The 19,615-nt window shown below is 38.1% G+C and overlaps 1 protein-coding gene across 1 annotated transcript; it reads left to right on the plus strand.

Annotated features, from left to right (window-relative positions):
* Positions 1–1,830: 1,830 nt before the first annotated feature.
* LOC139760333 (uncharacterized) lies at positions 1,831–11,433 on the plus strand. Its single transcript, XM_071683354.1, has 6 exons — positions 1,831–2,020; positions 3,011–3,181; positions 5,103–5,175; positions 6,416–6,612; positions 7,655–7,783; positions 10,463–11,433. Exons 2-6 carry the CDS (start codon positions 3,029–3,031, stop codon positions 10,475–10,477), a joined length of 567 nt encoding a protein of 188 aa, XP_071539455.1. The 5' UTR covers positions 1,831–2,020; positions 3,011–3,028; the 3' UTR covers positions 10,478–11,433.
* The last annotated feature ends 8,182 nt before the right edge of the window (positions 11,434–19,615 follow it).

Below are 19,615 nucleotides of genomic sequence, written 5' to 3' on the forward strand. Positions count from 1 at the left end.
TAAACCTATGATCAAAGCAATAGACTAATTTTCTTCAAAGAAGTGGAAAGTTCTGACCAGCTTAAACTCTAACTCCATCACAATGAGATAGCATAAAAGTTTATCAAAAAATATAACAGTTAAAAGTAAAGCTCTGAAATCTCCAATTAGATTATGGAAGTATACAATGATGTACTGTACCTTTAGAAGAACTGAGTATCCTGTGAGCATCCAACAGGCCTCTCCCAGCCAAGCTCATTTGGTTTGGGGGTTAATTGTATGTGCAACAGCATCTTACAATATCATATTGACTGCCTTATATTAGCTGGCTGTGTTGTTAGTGATCTGTTGATTGCTGACTGTGTGATGATGGTCTGCTGTATGCTGACTGAGTTGTGATGGTCCATTTGTTTGTTCATCAGACCCAAGATGTTGCGACTATGTTTGCTCTTCTCGACCATAATCATCCTGATGCAGCCACAGGAATTTGGAGTGCAAGCCCGCTCCCCCTTCCTTCTGAACCTACACCCAGCTCTATTCCAGGTAAGCGTCCCTCCCTCCTTGCCTCGCTCTCTCAGCTCATGTTGCTGTCTTTTCTCTCTGCCGCACCCACTGATGGACTAATGGCATTCAGTCTGTAAATGTAAAGTCTGTCCATCTCAAACACAACACTTAGCATTAACACAAACGACTCATTTTTAATAAATCCCAGATGATCCTATATTGAGTACTACATTCTAGCCCTGCCTTTTGGCATTAACTCATTAGTACTCAATCCTTGAACACTCAATACTTGACATTTGCCCCCATGACAGTACAGTACTTGTTTCCATCAAAGAACCACTGATGACTTACCTTATCATCACATTCAAAACAAAACTTGCCTCCAAAATAATGTCAACCACACACTTTGCTGTCTCATTCAACACTCGACAACTGCTTCCACTAAATACTTAGAATGAGTTATAATGCATAGCCACAGCCAAGGAACAAGTTTAAATTTAAGTATCAGTAGCCTGTTAGTGCCCAAGTAGGAATTAACAATCCCTATGGGCAAAGGTGAGATTCATTTCATCTCTTTCATCAAAAAACTGGCATATCTAGGTTTGTCACATGTAAAAGAGAGATATTGGCAACAGGAAAACAAAAGATCTCATGATACTCCGGTTTCTTTCCTGCTGTCTGGACCCCAGAATCACCAGCACGAAAGGAAAGTTAAACGTAAGTACTTATACTTGGTCATAATGCTTTTCTACTGACCTGACCTGGTTCCCCTGCCCTAACAATGACTACCCAACCACCTCTGCTTTTCCTCTCATGACTTAGTCTATAAAACATTCTCCCCCCATACAACAACCTAACCCATTCCTGCTCTCTCCATCATGACCTCCCTTCACTAATATCCCTTCATTTTCTTACTCCCTTATGGGTCCTCAGGCCCTAAAGGCAACAACCTAACTTCTGCTCTCATGCTTATGACTAAATCAACATCAACAGGTATAAACTAGACCCTGGCCCGTGTAATGGACTTTAAAAGTATGAAGAATAACTTCATGCCAACCCTGTTAAAGCATTCCTATATAGGGCTTGATCAAAGGGCAGCAACAAATCTCAACAATGTGCATCAACTATGAATCAAGCATTAGCAGTTAGTTAGCCATCAAAATTTAGTGTAAGCTATCTTTACCATTACCCTCCTACACCTTTCAGCACCTAATGGTAGTGAACTTCCATTCTTACCAGCACTGATCACCATCTTCCACCGTCCTCCCACATATATCACAAACAACCACCACCTCCCATTACCTATCACTATCAATCCCAAAACCTATAACCACCATCCTACTCATATCACAACTTCCTCACCTTAGGCACGACACAGACAGAGGGTGTGGATACAGAGATAATCTGGCAAGCAGAGTGCTCCCCTCGTCTGGCTGGGATTAGAAGGGGTCAGGATGCCCTCCTGCAATGTGAAGTCATTGTACCCTCTGGCACCCAGCTTACCTGGTTCAAGGGTCAACAGCAACTGCAGCGTCCGGTTTGTGTGCCTTCTTGATCTGTTGATCTAATATGCTAAAGTTACCAACAGCAGTGTCTTTCTGGTCTTGCAAAAGCAATCCACATACCTTAAAGCATTAGGTTAACATAATACATCAAAGACTATGTGACAAGTCTTAAAATCCAGTATTGCCTTACAAACCAGAGGTCAAGTCACACTCTCTAATCATGGACCAGTCTTACAGCAGACAGACAAATATGGATCAAACTAGTTGGCCAGTCTCTCAGTCTTGAAGTCTTCTGTATAACTGATTATCAAATCAACTTCTCATCCAATTAGATGACTAGTTTTCTATTTAACAGTAAAGGAGTCTAGTCATATACAGTACAACTGAATTGCTCTGTGGGGTTTAACTCTCTTTGTTAAGTCGTTTGCATTAAAACTAGTCCATCAAGTTCTAAAAGCTGGTTATTCAGTCTTGTCTTATTAACTCCAGTCCACTACTATGTCTTAGAAATGTGCAGTCCAATCTCATTCCCATACATGCTACCAGTAAGCTGCCAAGTCTAACAACTTCGTAAGTCATTCTCTCAAAATTATGTAAGACAACTTTGTCTTAAAAGCATCTAATTTGGTCTTCTACCTTATGACTTGTTGTTTAGCCTTGTCTAACTCATTGGTCAGTTAGTTTCTTGTCTAATAACCTAACACTTCTAATTGAGATTCAAGAAAAACTATTAATCATGTTGTGCCTAACAACACTAACCTGGTAATTCAGTCTTAAGTTTTACACAAAAGTAGTCACCTGTTTTGTCTAAAAAACTATCAATCATGTGTCATGTTTCATAAACTAATAACTATTCTTACACCTAACTGTCTAGTAATCCAGGGAAGATGTAACAACTGACAGAGGAAGCAGTCTTTGTTAAGTCTTGTCTTGTGCCCTGGTTGAAAAGTTTCATGTCTTACTAGTCTCGAATCCAGCCTTATGTGTAAGACAGAAGTATAGTATTCCAGTCTTACATCTAGCAGGGTGCTCCTCAAGAGATGAGCAATGAACTACTTCTGGAGGCTATGGAGGAGGAGACAAACATGGTGGGATTTGACGAGGCCTCATTGGTTTCTCCAGTTAGTGACAGTTCTGCCCGCCTACTGAGCTCCTCTGTCGTCTATATCGACTGTGCAGATGACTCTGATGCAGTAAGTGCAACCATCTTACACATTCTCTAACTTAGGTACAATCTATGCTAACCATATTCCATGGTGTACTGTTCCCATATTGAGTATTCTTTTGAAATCAGAGTTTTGCAGTACAAATGAAACTTAGAGGATGGCACAGCTTTAACATAAGAAAGACACAAAACTGGCCAATGATAATCTGTGGTGCTTGTGAGGCCCAAGTGTCTAGCAGCAACATGTTCAACAGATCAAATTCTCTTTAGTATCTGGTTTAATTACTGGCTGAATCTGAAATAAGAATTAAAATGTAATGAAACCAAAAATCATTTTACAGAAATTATAAGAGTATCCCTTGGAAACAATGAAAACCCTTTATCTGCTGTGAAGCAACTATTTGTAGTTCTGCTGATAGGTGCATGTTTTTTTGTTGAAGGCTCCAGTCACAGACAAAAGTCCACATCAAGGAAGGGCCCTAAATGAAATGTATAGAGAGAATTATGAAACAGAGAAAGAAAAGACAAGGGAAAATATTTACGAATTTCTAATAATGTGAAAAAGCTCTTGGGAGCAAAAACCACAGTAATACCTATAAAAGAGGGAAAGTGAACCAACATTACAGTGTAGAGCAAGGGAGTCAAGTTTGGAAGTTTGCCTGGGACAGTTTATAAGGTGGATTGCTTTCGACTCAGCTCTGTCAAGTAAGGATGCAGAGCTAGAACCACCCCAAATGTGAGACCAGTACTCCATACAAGGATAAATCAATCCCTATAAACAGAGCAACTGTTAAGAGCAGTTTTGACATCTAAACAGGACACCCAGTTCCTTAGAGGCAGACTTCACTAATTCTGTAATGTAAGATTTCCAAGAAAGAGTATGTTACAGTAATGCCATGTTCAGTGAGTCAAGAGGTGGAATTAGAAAACCATCAAAGGGGAGATGAGAGTTGTGAGGAATTTTCGACAGAGATGGGTAGAAATGGGGTCTTGGAGGCATTAAACTAACCAAGATTTTGTTTACCCCACTGAGATATCCTGTCCAAGTCTGAGTTTACTGAGGAGGCTATGTCAGGATAAGAAACAGATTGTGTGGGAGAAGGAGCAGAACTGAAGGATGTGGATGAATACAGTGCTGAGTCGTCAGTGTACGAGTGCATTGAATTACATGTGAAGAGGAAATCATTGAAAAAGAAAGCAGAAAAAGTGTAGGGGGCACGACAGAATCCTGAGGGACATTGCTGCTGATGGAGAAAAGGGGAGAGACTGATTCATCAACAACTATTAAAAAAAAAAAAAAAAATCAAGCAAAATCACCAATGTGATCAACTACTACACAAGAAAGACATTGGTAAATGTGTGACCATTCATATTTGCTTCTTAATCATCAGTTAGTTATGAGATTCATCCTTAACTGCATGCTAAAAATCATATTCATGATGAAGAGTGAGAAAGAATATAAAGCTATCACTAAAAACTTGCATATTTCTGATAAAAAGTTATCTGAGAGCTTAAGGAGTTCTAAGGTGGCACTAAGAATTTCTTTCACTTATTAAGGTTCTGACCGAGTCCCACGAGAAAGTTTCATTCATTTACATAAGCATTCAAAATTCCCTAATTAGTTATCTGAATCAAGTTTTCTGATAAAACATAGTGTTGTCATGAGGGGAGCAGTAATCTGAGGATTATGTCCAATCTTCTCCAAGAGATGAGAAACATCATTATCCAGGGAAAAAAGTAAAGGAAGGTACCTGAAACAAAAGTAATGCTACTTTTCATTCAGGTACCTAACATGGCACTGTATGAATATTCACTAAGTCACCTAGGCTATTTTAACATTTTCAGTAAAAATACTCTTGTGAAGAGGAAAATATATTTTGTGGAAGCTCCTGTACAGCTGCTAACTTAAAACTTCTTATGATGACCACAACTGAGTTCGTTCTCAACAGGCTGAGTATAGCTTGGAGGTGAGGACCCCAAGCAACAATGTTTACTTCCGGAACTTCACTGTCTTCCTCACAGGTGAGTAATGCAAATGGCTGATGAGGTAGCATAAGTGCCTTGTGAAATGAAGCACCACTGGAAAGGGAGGGAGAAAAAAAAAAGATGAAAGGAACAGTAGCTCCAGCTAAAGCAGGGTAGCAGCACTAGTGCATGGATCAGTTGCACAAGCTAAATAAGTGGTGCAGTAATACCAGTCAAAGGGGCAGTAACATCAGCAGACAGATGAAGAAGACAGCAGAACCGGCAGATGGAAAAACAGCACCAATGAAGGAGGCAATGGTACAAAATAATAGGAAAGTAACACTAGTTGATGGGGAAAGTGGCACTACCAGGCAGTGAGGTGAAGTAGAAGCATCAGTTTATTAGGCAGTGAGATCATCTGATGGGTTTATTGAGTAGTGTATCAACTGTGAGCAGAGGAGTTAGATCTTAGCATGATTACCTTCCCTGCAGTACTTCTTCCACAAGGATAGCAACTGCAGCAGACACCTAGCCTGGTAGATGGGCATCAACATACAAGATAGTAATGTCATCAAATGGGGTACTTTCATCATCAGGTGTAGTAACAATCAGATGGTGTAGCAGCAACAGGAGATGGGGTAGTAACATCAAATTATGGGATCGTGATATCGTTTGATGGGGGTAGAAGCATCAACTGATGGGGTAGAAGCATTTTCAGATGGGGTAGCATCAGCTGCTGCTCGAAGAAACAGCTACTGGGAAGCAACATTACATGGTGGTGAAGTAGCATCAGGTAATAAGGCAGTGGCATCAGCTAGTGAAGTAGTAGTATCAACTGATGGGATAAAACGTTCAGAAGGGACAGTAGAATCAGCTGACAGGGTAACATCACCAGCTGAAAATAAAGGTTTCCTTGAGAGAGATCTAACAGGGACCATAGTAGAACCCCCCTTTCCTTTTTTCCTCCTTATCCACCATGGTGTGAAATATGTGCATGGAATATGAGTGAACTGGAATCATTTGGCATACTGGGGTCTATGTGCTGTCAATGGACTGAACCAAGGTATGCGAAATATCCAGGGCCTGGAAATGGATAGGGAGCTGTGGTTTCAGTGCTTTGCACAACAGTTTGAGTATGGATGTCAGTGAATGTGACCTTTCTTCATTTGTTTCCTGGCACTATCTTGCTGACGCTAGGGGCAGCAATCAGATGTGAAGTAAAGAATGTATACATATCATTTTTTCTTTTCTTTCATGTATTTATACTGTTTCTTTATGTGCATTTGTGTTGAGACAGAGATGGGACAGCAGGCCAGGAGCTGCTATTATGATGACTGCATATCCTACCTTCCACGCATCTACCAGCACTCTTCTGCAGCCCTGGTGGAGGTGGGAGGTACACTTACTCTCCCTTGCCGTTTCCAAGGGCTTTCCACTCTTCACTCCTGGCACGTCAACAATACTCAGATCTCCCACAACCATTCCAACTACCAGGTTATTATCCTAACTGCGAAATACCTACACCCCTCCCTGACATACGTCTGAGTTCCGTTCTGGATGACCAGTAGGACCTCAAAATAGATGCAAGTCAGACGCATGTCAGCATAGCATGTAGAATTCATATACCTGTACAGCATTCTTTCATCCTACTCAATTTCTATCATGATTAACTTTTTTTTACGAACCAGCTTTATTATATGATTCTGTAGTTTCTTTTTCTCTTTTTTTAAAGACTTTTTAAGTTATATTTCATTTACATTTTTCTATCTAATTTTTTTCTTGGCTGTAAGCATGGATGGTCATAAGTTGCATAGGTCATAAGCAGGGGATCAAGTGTATTTGTTCTCTTGAATGGGAGTCCTCACTGCTGGCCAACTACCTGCAATGCCAAGAGATTAATCCCATTGTTAGGTGATCATCTTCACTGATATGTGACTATCCTCGCAGGCAAATGCATATTCTCATTCAGGCAAGTGTCCTCAATGCCACATGACTAATCGCTGAGCTTATTCTTGAATCATGGAGACTATTCTTTACCACAAAGACTACTTGCTCTGCTACATTTCCATCTTCATTAACATGCTCAGGTTCCAGCTACGATGGGACTGCTCAGTGACAGAACTAGCCATCAAGAAGACAACTCTGAATGCTGTGACCAGTGTTAAAATCATAAACTGGCATTAAAGAAAGTCAGTGATAATCTAATAATCTAATACAACTGATAAAATGACCATTATCTGTACACAATGGGGTAAGTGCTAATCAATTATTTGTATAACAAAGGGATAGTGTTCTACAATTGTGGGGTCCCATTTCTTGCCCTGGTGGAAGTGTGGTCTAGTGTTGTGCTACTTATCCATTTCCAGCAATATCATCACCAGTAACAGTATGCCCTAGATTTGGAGCTGAGCTTATGACCCAGAATAATGATGTACTGACCACTAACAATCTGCTTCCATACAGCTGTTGGGCAAAACCAAACTAATAATGCCATCAACAGGAATGTAATGATCATTAACAGCACACCCTTGTGCAGGTGCTTGCCAATGGGGACCTGGTTATCCGATATGTAAACCAGCATGGTCCTGTTCGATACACATGTCGGGTCTCAAGCATGCGCTACCCAGGCGTCCAAGACACTGTCTTCACTGATGTCTCCCCTCAGGTATGTATGTGTATGTGCTTGTTCAGCACTTGGGCTTTATCTCCTAACTTTCTCAATTATGAAAGAAATTTGAGCACTTTTGTGTACTGCTTATAATTGGTTTCGTAAGTCTCATAAGTTAACTTCTCATTTCTACCATATCTATTTCTATTGTTTCATTGGTCACTCCCTTCACCATCTCTTTGCTTAACTTGTTAAGTCTGTCCACCACTATTCAGCAATAAAAGTATCATCTCACACCTGTGCTGACTCCTATATTGCTTAGTCTCTGTCGTATTCTCTGGTTATATAGTTCTAACCAGTTTCAAAGAATTTTTTAATATTCACATCATTGAATCCAAAACGTGAAGTAACAGGCTCTAATTATTCCTTGAACCCTGGCTCCCTAACTTCAAGTATTATTCTCCTTATTCACAGTTAGACTTTACCAGCTTTTGGTTTCCATTTAACAAATGCTGTATATATTGCCAGAATAATTATTTGTCTATGTTCTTGAGGGCAAATCTGACAGTAACCATCACAGAGTTTACCCCAGCTCTCCTAATGAGAGGCTTAATGGAGACAAAATCAGCAAAATATCAACACCTAAATCCCTTTCTCAAACAAGATAGAGAAAACTAACGAAAAACAAAGAAATTGGATAGCTCTGAAGACAAAAAAAGAAAAATCATACACTGGCCATCACTATCATACAAAAAGGGTTGATATACAGAGCAGGCATGTGAGACTTACCCTCTGAATTTTGATATGAAATTGCTTTCTGTACTGAGAATATTTTCTGAATGATGAACATGCTACAACTATGAGTTGTGTCCATTCTCTTGGGCTCCTGCAGTGTACTTTATCCTTAGCAAAGTAACTGCAGGAGCAAGATCAAAATGATGTGAATGTCAGTAGATGGACCAGGCAGGTATAGAGTTTTATGCTAAACAAATACCCGGAATAACCAAAAGCAACTGTTGAATTTCAACAGCAGCGCTACACGAAATATTCAATGCATTTGAAGCTTTAACATCTAACATCATAATGCAGTAAAAAAAACTGTGAAAGAGAGTACAAGAGGGGTGGAATAAAAAAAAAAAACTGCAAACAGTAGCACTGTTCTCTAAACCATCCTGCAGACAGGTGCTTTTGTATTTTGGGTAGTACAGCACTATCACTGCATCCAAAGACATTAGCAAAGTAAAGAAAAAAATTTCAATGCCTGCTCATCTTTCCTTCCTTGGTAAAGTAACAGGAAGAACAAACAACTGAGCCATCAAAAAAAATGATCATTTGGCTCTTTCTGTTCCTACTGTACTTTCAGTAAGTGATAATACAAGAGGGAAGGGCTTCTAATCACTACTCAAGCTCCTATTGGTCAACTTTTATGATATGCACAAGATATGGGCAACTCCCTCCCAAATCATGATGAAAAGGTATTATTCATTCATTTATCATACTTAACCGCCATCTCCCGTGTTAGCGAGGTAGCACAAGGAAAAGACCATCATTAAATATGCATGTTTATGCCACACCCATGTTAACAGAATATGGCATCTACTGCTCAAAAAACCCTCATAAATATTTTTTTTCATTCACTCGTTTTGGAACAATATCAAGAGACAAGCCGGGTAGTGTCAACTATGAAGTCTATGAATGTAGAGATTTTGATCTTTGATGTGCAATCCAAGATCTGCACTAAACAAAATGATAAAATCCTTGGTACCATTTGTTGATTCTAATCCCGTGACTATGAAAACACCAATCTGTGATCCAAAAAAGCAGACTGTGGTCCAAAATCTGACCCACAGCCACTATACACAAACAATGTCTCTAGTTGTTCTATGTTTCATCTTCCAAAAAAAAAAATTTATTGGTGACATCATGAAAATGGGAACATTTAAAAAATCACAGGTTGTCACAAATCACCCTTTTCTCTTCTTACAACATTTGAAATTTCAGAGTAACTTAACTTTTTTGTTATTTAAGGTTTGTAAATTCAGAAAATATTTGCTATATTCAAATATTTTGCAATTAATATACCCTTATTCAATCCCTAAGAAATGCAGTCCTATATAAAACATTAACACAGAAGCACTCTTGAATAAATTCATTTACTGCACTTAAGGAAGTGCTCCTGGTATAAAGAATGTACACAATAATTCAGTATTTGTTGAAATATGATGATAAAAAGCTGACAAGCTTTGACTTCCAGTGATGTGGCTTTCTGGAAATAGACTGCAGATGAGAATCTTCAGCCCTCTATTATCAAAACTGTTAAAACAAAAATGAAGTAATATCAAATAGGTGAATACTCTGCACCATGAAACTTCATTACATCAGCAAACATTAGGAGAAAAACAGGATAAGAACATAAGTATAAAGACTATTTCATGGGAGTCCTCTACACAGCTTTCTCTATACATCGGTGAAAAGATGGAATACTTTTCTCAGCATTATATCCTCATTTCGTTTATGCTATTTATCAATGATTACCCAGTACATCCCAATTCAACACAACAAACTGTAGAAAACTACATAACATGTAAATTCATAAGACAATTTCTTTCCTCTTGCTATTACTTCACTGGTCTTAACATTTGCCTCTCTTACACACTTTTTCAAGGTGTGTACCTTGAATAAGTGTTTTAGCTGATTAGATGTGATAGTCACTGGCTTATGAGTTATGTGTTACAGGTACAAGACCAGTAAGTGAGCCACCATCTTCAAGCTGACCAACACCACAATCGCCTACTCTGGACCATCCATCCTCCATCACATATACATATATGCATATATTTATCCCATAATGCTTAGATCCAAAGCAAAGCTCTTTGCATCCAAATCTAAAGGCAGGGAAAAGACCAACCAACAACAGAAAAAGGATGAAATGTTTAGCCTTAGGTCGAACTAAAGGGGCTGGAGTTAAGCTGTAAGTTGGTAAACAGATCTCTCAGAACCTCACAAGTACTGGGCTATATGCTAGTAAGTATATTTCTCACCAGCTGAATCATATCTATCAATCTATTTTCAGAATTCCATTTCCAAATCAATTTGAAAAAATCAGGTACATTCAGCCTCTAAACATCAGTTATCACCAGAATCAAGCTACAAACTAGTACATGGATCTCCTACAGTCCCATATGACCATATCACTGATGACTTGGCTATGAGAAGGTACATAACTATTCTCAAAAGCTTACATCATGTTACCACTTATCTTCAAAGCCCACTCTGCTGGTACTGCGCTTATATGTGTACAAGTTAATCGATCCACACACAGATTAATTAGTTCAAAATATACAAGTAATAAATAAATAAATGAGTGTATAAATATAATATTATCAGTATACTTAAATGCTGTTTCCCGCATCAGCAAGGTAGTGCCAGGAAACAGACGAAGTATAGCCTATCCATTCACATACACATACATATACTTAACCGCCCATACCCACACCTATACATATATATACACATATACATACATCAACATACACTGACATATACATATAATCACACTGGAAAGGATCACATGTACATATTCATACTTGCTTGCCCATCCACTCACATACACATATATATACTTAAACGCCCATATCCGCACCTATACATACATATACACATATACATACATCAACATACAATGACATATATATATATATATATATATATATATATATATATATATATATATATATATATATATATATATATATTGGAAAGGATCACATATACATATTCATACTTGCTTGCCTTCATCCATTCTGGCACTACCCCACCCCACAGGAAACAGCATAGCTACCCCCTGCTTCAGCAGTTTTAAAGCTATGTTTCCATGAATGAAAAGCAAATGAATGTTTGTACTTAGTGTCATTTCTTAAATCTGCTGTTTGTGCTATTATGCAGCAACAAAGGAGGAGTGATTGTAAGGTATGATGTGGTGGCAAGCGATATTAGCATACCTAATGCTGACCATCCCGTGATTTGCTTCCAAGAATTAGGCAACAAACAGTCATTAGTTCTAGACATGCAAATCATTACTAATCTTCAAGCTGATGAATCCATGCTATTCACTGGATTAATTGATCATCAATATCATTCAGGCTAACCAATCATTACAAATTCACAGGCCAGCTGACCACCACTAAGCAACACTATTGATCATCACTAATCCACAGACTGGATGAGCAATACTAACCTTCAGGCTTGTCAGTTATAACTAATCTCCAGCCAGGATGAACATTACTTATCTTCATTGCAATTGGTAAATATTAATGATAAGATTGGTTGATCACTAGTAAGACCTAAATGGGTGAGTTGGTACCAAGAGTTATAATCTTCAACTTTATCAGTCATTACTAATCCCTTGGGACCAATGGTCATCAAAATTCATAGGGGGGGGTTAGTAACTTTTTATCACTAACATGGTTGATCCATGCTACTCCCAGCTGGTCAGTCATTATTAATCCCACTGGTGGTCATTCAATATTAATCCTTGAGGTAGTGAGAGTGCTTAGGCAGGCATTACAAAAGCCAAGAGTGGATTAATCCCACACTAATCCAGATGGCCAATCTTCATCATAATTAACCGAGAGATTTTCCTAAAGTCCCTTGAGTAAACAAGCCTCTCAATAATCCTAAGGCCAATCAATCCTTACACAAAAAAAACAGACTGATAAATCTAAATGTCTGAGCTGTGCTCCTCCCTTTACTCAGTTGCAGCCATCATCAGATATATTGACCGAACTTGTAGCATCCAAGCTGGCAAAACCTCACAGCAATCCTGAAGCTAGCCAATTCTCACTGCAATCCTCAAGCTAGTCAATCCTTATAGCAATCCTAGTACTGGTTAGTTATTTCAGTACTCCATTAAAGACTTAATCCTTATAATCAGTGTCAGAAAAGTCTTACCAGCATCTTGACCACAGCTTCAAAAGACTTGACCCTTGACGACCAATCACTAAAGCCTGAAAGAACAATATATGAGGGCTAAGTGATGCCTTATGGAGCAACAAATGAGTGTTAAGTGATACTTTATAGAGCAACAAATGATGCACCAATCAGTGAGATGGTAGCAAACAGCCTCGGTACTGGCATTTTGCTGTCTTACACTTGCTGTATCCTATAGGAATGCTGTTACAGTGTAGGACCCAGCAGTAGCAGGCAAATATGCAAGGCCTTACAAATGCTATCCTTAGTGGTGTCAGGATGAGCAATAGTCCAGATGCTAAAGACTCTTACAACATGGCAGAGATCATGTTGTACCAACCAATAACCAGTGAATAGTAGTAATGAGGATAATTCAGCATTATAGTGACATCTGGTACCAAAGATGGCTACACACTATAATCATGTATGACCTAGTACACTAAGGATAGTCCTATTCTAACCAATAATGACATCTGGCATAAGTGATAAGCCCACCCTATCCACTAGTGACCTCTGGTAACAGGAATGGCCCTACCTAACAACTAATGGCTTCTGGTGCCCAAGATGGTCTCACTGTAACCACTCATGACCTCTAGCACCATGAATAGTCACACTCTAACCACAAATGACCTCTGGTTACATTAATGACCACTCACTCAAACTAACAGTATCATCTGGTACCTGTGAAAATTCTACAATAACAATCTCCGGTACTGGAAATGATTCTAAACTAGATATCAATTATGTGTCATCCTGGGGATGGTTCCACACAAACTATTAGTAGTCCATGGCCTCAGGGATAGTGACAAATGAAGAACCAGTAACAATGTCTCAGAAATTATCCCACACAATCTACTACTAACTTATGATACCTAAAATCCTATACTACCACACTACTATTAAACACTGCTGCTCTCATGACAATCATAAGAAATGCAACACTACATATCACATGTTGAAAACTGGTTTTGGTATCATTTGCTAAGAATCATTTCTGCTAAAGTTAATTTTCTGTTCTCCAAAATTTATGCATGAAAATGCTGTGTAGTGATCTTGTAATAATATTTCAAAATTGTTTCTATATATTCTGACTTATAAATGCACAGTAGAGTTTAACCAGAGCTGTAGTTTGCCAAGCATTCCTCATACTGTAAAGTTTCTGATATATGGTATGTGGACATCTCGCTGGGTTTTCTTGGGTATTCCACTGCATTATCATCCAGACCACTTTTCTTCAGCCCTTGACAACACTTTTACCCTCCACCCTCAACAGTAGTCCCTTTTCTCAATTCTTAATCAAAGCCTTCATTCCTCAGCTGTATCACAAAAAACTGCTCATACTCTTTGCCCTAAGTCTGTGGTCTCAATGTTCCATCTGGAAGTTAAATGTTTACAAAACGGTAGTGGTCCCCTTCAACCCTTTACTCTTAGTGCAAGTGATTCTCAACATTCTCTTCCTATAATAGAATCCAGAATGGCCCTCTCTATTCCTTTACTATTTGTCAGAACAGTTCTCCTTATTTCTCATGCCTTGAACAAGTAAGCCATGTATTTCCACCCACTTTACGTTATTCATCTACTTTTTGCTAAATTCATCCTCCACTCATTACTTGAGTAAACCCATTGGGTCAATTTCCATACATGAACTGTTCTTTATCTGCTCTTGATGTAGGTGGCTCAATAAAATAATCTGGTACCGGTGAGTGACTCCACCCACTCAATATCTTCCTCATGGGAGTTGGTCCATGTAATCAATATAATCTTTGTCAGAATGGTTCTCTGTACTTTATATACTCATGAGTGCTTACATCTTCTCTATGTACTCTTAATGTTAGTAGTTCCACCAACTTCATATGATCTTCAACTGAGTGGTTCTATCTACTCCATATCATCTTCACATGAGTGGTTCCACCCTATCCACGTACTCTCCACAGCAATGGTTTTATCAAATTTTTCATCTCCTACAAGTGCTTAAATCCTCAGTTTTCTCATCACATGTGTGGTTCAAGCATTTATCATCTCCTATTTAAGTGGTGTTCATTAACTCCTGTGTGGCGTTGTGCATCTACTCTTAATGTCAGCAGTTCCACACATACATTTAACCCTTCAGGCGAGTGGTTCTGATCTCCTTTAAAATCAAAATCAGTAATTCTCCCACTTTATATGCATTATATCTTATATAAATCATTCTGCTTACATATAAAATAATTCATGACTGATTTCTGTCAGACCTACTTTCATATAATGAAAAAACAAAATTATCTGCATAAATTGTAAAATATGGCTCACATAATGATCATAAATATAAATTTGTAGACAGGTGTATGGTATTCTATGTTTCACATATCTACAATATGTAACCTTCTGCATGGTATTATCAAGTGAAATGGAAATAAGGTCAAATATATTATCAGTAGGTTTAGTTTAGCTTGTCATCATTTGCTGTAAGCAGGGAAAAGCAATACTCCATGTATTGTGATGAAATGTCATTAGTATGACAGTGTTCAAACTCGAATTTACAAGTTTATTGTTAGTTATTACACTTCCTTTCTTTGCCACTCATATTGCAGTTACTGATTATCATCTCCCTTTTTCATACATGCCAAAGGGATGTTAAACAAAACAATACAAAATGCAAGATCTGCATATTTGCTCGCTTTCTTTCAATTTTGCTGTGCCATCTGTGTGAAATATGGACGTGGTACCTTTTCATGGTCCACACACCTCCCACAGTCATCTGCTGGTGCCTACTTCTCTCAACAATCCAAAACCAGTCGTTTGCTGGTCCACTCCCCTACTCCTAAGTCCACAGCTACAATCATCTTTTGCTAGACAAGTATCCTTCACAGAGCCCATAACCAAAGCTGTCCTGTAATGGTCTGTAGCCCTCTCCAACATTCTCATCCATAGTAATTTTCTGATCAGTGTTTCTCCCAATGGCAGTCCAAAAAACATCATTTTCTAAGACAATGTAACTTTCACCAGTTTACAGCTACAATCATCTGGTGATCCAGGTCCATCCCTCCAATCCACATTCCCCGTCATACTCTGCCTAGTCATGTCCTTTGTAGCAGCAAACATCCAGTAATTTTCTGTGACTTATGTCCCTTGTATATGATCACAGCACAATGCTTTTCTACTTCTCACGTTCCTCCTACAAGTTCAGGGCCACTACCATTTTCTGCTACTCCAAATCCTTCCTACTATTCTACTTCCAGTCATTTCCTAAGTCATATTCCTTCCATTAAACCACAGCCAAAGTCATCTGCCTAAGGTCGAAGGCATCGGTCTGGGGTCAACAGTCATTTATGCTAGTTATGTACCTTCAGCAAGTCGTTGCAATCATTTCTTCAAGGCATGTCCTTTCCACTTGTCCCTCTCTTATCATTTATCCTTGGCTTCACTGGCCCTTTACCTAAATGTAATGCTCCCTTTACATATGTGTATTGGTTCTACCTAAAAAAAATCATGTCAGCAGTGTCCAGGATGATCCATGGCTTGCAATGAGGATTCAAAAACCTGTATTGTATCTGGCTGAAAAATAATTAATCATTCCATAATTTCAAGTGAATGATTTGGTGTTTGTAATGAGGCTGAGAGAGACTGTGCCCATTTGAAGAATGGCTTATTTGTGCCATGAATTTTAAGCCCTGTGAAAGACATGAAATACTGTAAATGAACCTTCAAGACTATAAATTTTCCCTTGATGTATCACTGTAGATGAAATATATATGCAGAATACAATAAACTGTCCCCAGATTTCCTGTTTTTCTTATCAATTCATCTGCAGGTCCTAAATACATAGTCTTAATCTAAGACAATAAAATCAATAGATCGACTGGTCAAGATGTTATGTGAGGTTTTCACGGGTTCGGTCTATTTCTCAAAGCACTTTACCTACTTATACACCAATTAACTATATGTTTTCCCTGGAAAAGCTATTTCATCTTCACAGATGTTGTCTTATCAATATAATTATTCAATATAATATTATGCTCAATTATGTTCTGCAACTATCATTGTACTCTTTAAATACTACACTAGCACTGCAGAACAAAATCACTTAATGTCCACTGCAGTTGAGCTAAACTGGATTTAAATTATCCTTTATTCTATGTTAATGCTTTCATCCTTCTCACTGCATACAGTCAACCCATCAGTCTCAAATCATCTCACCTAAAAGTACACAAGCACTCTTGAATATTTCAAACTAAGTAAATTAAGTTTCTTCTAATACTTCCCCGGCAAGAGAAAATCCGAAATTCCAGCTATCCATCTCACAGTTCCCAGTTACTCAGTAACTAGATATACAAGCACAAGCTAGCCAAAATCACCTTAACATTAAAAAGAAAATGTCCAGCTGTCGATCCAGCTGTCAAATGACGTTGACTTCTTATGCATGTCAGTAAGACCGTTGAGCAAGTTGGCGCAATCACACACCTGACCGTCATCACCAAAGACTGGAAGGTTGTGCTCATAGGTCGTCTCGCCATACTCAAAAAAAATTTCATATTGATGAAAGAATGAAATTCAAAACATTCATTAACATGGGGGGAAAATCGTCCATGTTTTCACACAGTGAATTCATATCAATAACTAAACGCCTCTATACACTTCGGTTAATGTCTCGACAATCTACAAAGGTGGTGTCCGTAAACTTTCATATTACCGAAACTTTACCAGCAATGAACTACTTGGATTTCGGTATGAATTGTCATTTTTCCTATATAACAAGTACATAAAATATTAAGTCAATGAATTACTTGGATTTCGGTATGGCGTTATTTTTCCTAAGTACCAACTACACAAAATATTAAGTGCAATGAAGCCTACTTCATATGTGGTCTTTCCAACTGAATAAAATATATATTTCTGAAACTAAAAATGCTGAATGACTTACACTAGCATATATATCCGTACCTACAGAGGACTAGAAATGTTTCCCATAGTGTCGCACAACTAGAAAGTAAAATAATGGGTTTCAGTGGTTTTGAAAATACCAAATATTGTCACGGCCAAAGGTGAATCTTAAATATATTATGAGCCACACTGCGTTCAAGGTTCCTTGTTATACAGATAAAAATACACACGACAAACTATCATCCAAGTCCTTACCTGTCTATAATTCTACTAACCTCCCTGAATCTTACACGTCTACAAATGTATTTGCGTTGGGTTGGTAACATAAGATGATGAATTTCACAACTCGGCATGTTTTAGTTTTGGTTTGGTAAGTTGGTTGCGATACTAGACTGCGAATCTTTACGGCACTGTGAGTGTAATTTTTGACAATTTTATAAATAGTTGCCAGAGAGATATTTAAAAATAGTTCCACTGTCTTTATGTAGATGGCGTTCTGGTATGAATCTAGTTAAATTTAACGTCTGTATATATCTGCTTTTACACTACTGCGGGCAGCGAAGAGAATAATGATGCTCCAAATATATCAGAAAACTTTCATATTTGATTTCTAAAAACGCTCATTAATAATCATACAACTACGTTACAATGCACGTTACATTTTTTGAATTATTGAGAAAATGCAGGTTATCTTACTTCATACTGCTGAGCACCATGAAATGTTTATGAGACTCGTACTTTTCCCCACATTATCATCTAAAGATATCTCTTTGTTCAGTAATGTTAAACTTACATATCTACCCTTTGCGTATGGGGTCCTAAATCTTTGTACACAATAACTAGTACATTGTCAGGAAAAAGGAGGCTGTTAACTGTCACAGGAATGTTCCAGATGCTCAGTTTTAAGAACAACCCACTGTCATAGTAACATTACACATGTTTACTGTTCTAGGAACAAATCCCAAGTCAAAGGAATGTTCCACATGCTCAGTCTTAGGAACATACGATGTCAAAGGAATATTCCAGATGTTCAATGTCCTAGGAATATACGATGTCAAAGGAATGTTCCAGATGCTCACTGTCCTAGGAAGAAATCAGTTGCTTATCAGCAATCATAGGAATGAACTAGTTCACTCATAAAAACGAACCAATTGCTCATTAACTATCATAGAAAGAACCAGCTACTCACTATCCTCGGAACAGACAAGTTGTATATCAACTATCAACATGAATGAATCAGTTGTTCATTAACCGGCTTAGGAAAGAACAAATTGCTCCATATAAAGGAACGAATGAATCATTTAAATGTCGTATCGTGATCTATTTGTTCAGAAACTCCTACTAGTCCAGTTGTTAACACTGCCATCGGAATAAACCAACTACTCAAGTCATGGAAGTAAAGAAATGGAATTGTGAAAACAATTCGAGACACTGTGCCAGTGTTTAAGATATACTCACTGTTTGATATCTAAGAACTTGAGTTGTTTTCAATGTTTACGTTTTTGTGTGCAATATTTGTATAATTTTCCTTGATTTTGCCTTTTAGTTTTCGTAAATTTATAAATATCTAGAACAACATCATGACGGTTTTCCCATTCTCTCTCCTATTCCATAACTCTTCCCACCTTTACTAGTCAGTTATTCAAATCAATTCCCGCTCCTTTACTCTCCATTTTTCTCGATTCATCCTCTCCTCTTCCAACGTATACCATCCCGTTTTCCAAATTCTTTGAATTTTCGCTTGCCTCCACATTATCACTGACCCTTTACCCTTTTCAAGTTCATTATAACTGCTAGTTCTATCACTTCTCTGGCTCTTCGAATCTCTTCGATTTCTCTCCTCCATGTACAGATATTTGCTGTCACACACTTATATCATGGTGATAGTGTCCAATAAAATTAAAAATATCGATCTAAAACACAAAAACTTTCTGTTTTATTGCTAGTATTAATGTGCAAGAGAATGGGTGGCTTCTGAGGCAATGGCAGTCCCGAGAATTGACATATAAGGAGAGTTAAGTGACAAGTATACTTGGTATCATGTTTCTACGAGTCCACGGG

This window comes from Panulirus ornatus, chromosome 36 (genome assembly GCF_036320965.1).
Source record: "Panulirus ornatus isolate Po-2019 chromosome 36, ASM3632096v1, whole genome shotgun sequence".
Lineage (NCBI taxonomy): Eukaryota > Metazoa > Arthropoda > Malacostraca > Decapoda > Palinuridae > Panulirus > Panulirus ornatus.

Bases quoted from the DNA above. Each gene is read 5' to 3' on its own strand.
- LOC139760333 (XM_071683354.1), top strand. From the start codon at position 3,029: ATGAGCAATGAACTACTTCTGGAGGCTATGGAGGAGGAGACAAACATG. The intron at 5,176-6,415 runs GTGAGTAATGCA...GTGTTGAGACAG, and splicing joins CTTCACTGTCTTCCTCACAG to AGATGGGACAGCAGGCCAGG. The intron at 6,613-7,654 runs GTTATTATCCTA...ACCCTTGTGCAG, and splicing joins ACAACCATTCCAACTACCAG to GTGCTTGCCAATGGGGACCT.